Source organism: Tasmannia lanceolata, unplaced genomic scaffold, assembly GCF_043159265.1.
Source record: "Tasmannia lanceolata isolate RefF3 unplaced genomic scaffold, GAP_Taslan_0.1 ptg000003l, whole genome shotgun sequence".
NCBI classification, from domain to species: Eukaryota; Viridiplantae; Streptophyta; class Magnoliopsida; order Canellales; family Winteraceae; genus Tasmannia; species Tasmannia lanceolata.
The window spans coordinates 36,562,523-36,566,226 of record NW_027518680.1 but is presented as its reverse complement, the minus strand read 5'-3'; the positions used below and the strand labels follow the sequence as shown (position 1 = coordinate 36,566,226).

Below are 3,704 nucleotides of genomic sequence, written 5' to 3'. Positions count from 1 at the left end.
TTTTGGTCAAGAAGTCTGACGGCTTTTCTGGATAGGATTTCATCAACGATATTAAGGCTAGACCAGTTTGGTCTAAATTTTTTCCTTAGATCGAAGACAGGAGCTCGGCAGTCTGTAAGCACCATATCCCCCTCTCTGAGTTCTCTGACTCGAACCTTCTTGTTGAAAGCTCTTTCTATTCGGCACTGGTAGCCTTATACGTGGTACGCTGCTCTCAGCCTTCTGTCATCCATCATACATAGTTCTTGATGACGGATGCGGGCCCATTCAGATTCTTGCAGATTACTTTCCATCAGAACTCTGAGTGAAGGGATTTCCAGCTCAATAGGTAGGACAACTTCCATACCATACGTAAGCGAGTACAGAGTGGCTCTTGTAGAGGTACGGACATACTTTCTGTATGCCCATAGTGCGAACGAAAGTTTGTTTGACCAATCATGGTATGACCGGGTCATTTTACAAAGGATTGTTTTCATACTTTTGTTGCCTACTTCGACAGCTCTTTTAGTCTGAGGCCGGTACGGAGACAACTATGGTTCTTGATTTTGAATTCTTCACACAAAGAGGCTACTTCTTTTTTGAAGTGGGAGCCATTGTCTAATATCAATTCGTGCGAGACCCCATACTTGCATATGATGTTGGTCCTGATGAATTTGGCAAATGATGCTGATGATATCTAAGCATATGACTGAGCTTCGATCCATTTGGTGAAGTAATCAATCGCTACAAGTATGTATTCGTGTCCACTGAAGGACTTGAGAGAAATTTTGCCAATAATGTCAATACCTCAGACTGAGAAAGGCCATGGAGATGTAAGAGAGTGAAGCTCCAAAGGTGGTGCATTTATCAGAATAGCATGGATCTGACACAGGTGACATTTCTTGACAAATGTGAAGCAATCTGCTTCGAGTGTAGTCCAGAAGTTACCAAGACGAAGAATCTTCCGAGATGACATTTTGCCATTCATATGAGGGCCACAGACACTAGAGTGAACATCTTCTAAGATTTCTGCTGCTCTGTCTTCATCGACACAAAGAAGCTGGATTCCGTCGAAAGATTTGCGGTAAAGGCCTCCTCTACAAATGACATACCTAGTTGTCAGTTTTTGCAATGATCTTTTCTCCTTAGATGAGGCCTCTGAGGGATGTCCTCTGCCGGAGATAAGGTTATTGATATCAAAATACCAGGGCTTCCCGTCTGGACACCTAGCTGCTATTTCAATTGTGTGTACATGTGCTGGGATGACATTTCGCTTTATTGCCAAAGGACGGACCTTTACCCCTACTGGGATGTCAATCATGGAGGCAAGTGTGGCCAAAGCATCAGCGAACTTGTTTCTCAATTTAGAGATATAAGTAAAGCTGATATTGTGGAAACTCTTCATGAGGCTGGTGAGATAAGTATGATATGGAGTCAACCTATCTTCTTTGGTAAGCCATTTTCCATTTGTCTGACAAATGATCAATAGAGAGTCTCCGTACACATTGAAGTCTTGTACCTCTAATGACAGGGCTGTTTCCAGACCGCCCATACAAGCTTCGTACTCAGCCATATTGTTGGTGCATTCAAATTCTAATTTGATGGAAATTGGTATGTGCTCATCTCGAGGTCAGACAAGAACAATGCCAACTCCTCTGCCTCTAGAATTTGACGGTTCGTCAAAATACATGATCCATGTGGTGTTACTGGGTGCATCTGTGATCGTCATGATCCCTTCATCTAGAAATTCACGGCTCAGCTCTATATCTTTAGTGGGTGCATCAGTTAACTGTTCTGCGATAATTCTGCCTTTGACAAACTTCTAGGTGACATATGTGATGTCGAATTCTGACAGCGACAACAACTAATGAGCAGTTCTGCCAACCAAAGATGGCTTTTCAAACAGATACTTCATCAAATCCATTTAAGACATGAGGAGGATTTTCTGTGATGACAAATAGTGCTTGAGCCTTTGAGAGGCGCATACTAACGCTAGATAGGTTTTCTCTAATTTAGTATAATTCAGTTCATATTCCAACTTTTTTTTGCTGAGATAATAAACAGGCATTTCTTTTCTGGTTTTAGGATCTTCTTGTGCCAACATACATCCGAGAGATGTGTCCATAGTTGAAAGATACAAGAGAAAATGCTGTCTGCAAACTTTTAAGGAGAACTTCTCGATGTTTAAGGGAAACCATTAGTAACCCCTAAAGTGAGATGGCTGCCTGAGTCTTACTGAGTTGCTTGATAATGTTCAGATCTTCCTGATCAATCTCTGTGCTAACAACCTTTCGCTTGACAATGTCAATCCGGTCGTCTACTCAGACCTCTGGGGGTTGTAATTTCTACCACCACTGGTGAGATGTCCGACCTTTGAAGTTCCGGGATCGCTGATTCTGCAATCTTCTGATGAAAGGATGAAAGGAGTTTCATCTATTCCAACCTCTTCTACGTTCGGAATGTAAGGTTCTTCGTCGAAATCTGCACAGATGGCAAGATGATAGTCTCCTTCTTCCCTAGCTTCTCGTATGTAATTGTTGTTATCGGTCCCCCACGGATAGGGTTCGATAGTATAAATTAAGGAAGAGAAGTTGATTGGCGGAGGTTCTGTGAAGATAGCATTTGAAGTGGACGAAGATGGGTTGTAATTTGGAAGAGGGTTTCTATTAATATTTTACCTAGACGGGAGAATGAACTGTTTCTTTTCAAGAAGGTCTTGGATGGCATGTTTCAAAGCGAGGTGCAAGTAGAAATAACTTCTTTGCTTAGAAAAGTAATTTTATGATGGTGGAAAGGTTGGCTGGTAAGGGAGTGAATTCCCGAGGTGGCTTATTTACAACGGAAGGCCCCGGGGGTGCATTGCTTTGTTGACAATTGACAGGAGTTTCAGAGGTTTCTGGAACTGATTTAGTCTCATTAACTTCCTTGTATACGGGAGCCTTCTTGGATTGAGCATTTTTAGCACCAGAAGAGGATTTACTAGGCCAACCACGAGCTAAAGAAGTCTTAATTTTGTTGCTGGTATCGATAAAATGTTTGAGGCTAGTGAAGCTTTGAATGGCCATAGGAGGCTAGAAGGACAATGTAAACCCAATGGTTCCCACCTTGGCATTCCCATCTTCTTTTGATGATTCCAATACACAAGTGATTTTATATCACTAATGTGTTTGATTGTCTAAGTTGTAGATTATGATTGTGTTAAGACAAGATTGCTTGGATTGAGGCCAAGAAGCTCTCATTGGACCACATTCGGAAGGCCAAAGTCGTCGGAAATCCAAGACTCTAGAAGACTTGAAGCATTGCAAGTGAAGACCATTTTATGTCTTTTTTAGAATGTAAAGATCCAATCCTAGTTTAGGTGTTTAGAGGCATAAATAAGTATCCACACACCCTAATATATCTAAGAGATTGTCCTTGTAGTGTTCCAACACTTTGGAGCCCTCATAACAATCCCAACTAGGTGTAGAGTTAGAAGCCCAAAAATAAGAATTGAAAATCTGCTTGACATTGGCTTCTCGGAACTCCGAGATATTCCTCAGAGCTCCGAGAAATGGTCCAGTAGCATTTTTCCAACTTCTGTTTGTATTCCCGGAACTCTGAGAAAATCTCTCGGAACTCCGAGAACACTATAACGGGAAGAAATTGTGACCGTTGAGAACTTTGCCAGAATTACAACTATGCCCCTCAAACGATCATATTTGGTTTTTCTATATATATGGGTATTC

General features: G+C 41.6%; 1 protein-coding gene across 1 annotated transcript; it reads right to left on the bottom strand.

The window, feature by feature from the left end:
- Positions 1–787: 787 nt before the first annotated feature.
- On the bottom strand, positions 788–1,552 carry LOC143869745 (uncharacterized). The gene has a single exon (XM_077376306.1). The coding sequence runs from the start codon at positions 1,550–1,552 to the stop codon at positions 788–790; it is 765 nt and encodes a 254-aa protein (XP_077232421.1).
- Between the last annotated feature and the right edge of the window lie 2,152 nt (positions 1,553–3,704).

Coding starts and splice junctions, on each gene's coding strand:
- LOC143869745 (XM_077376306.1), bottom strand. CDS start 1,552: ATGGCTGAGTACGAAGCTTGTATGGGCGGTCTGGAAACAGCCCTGTCA.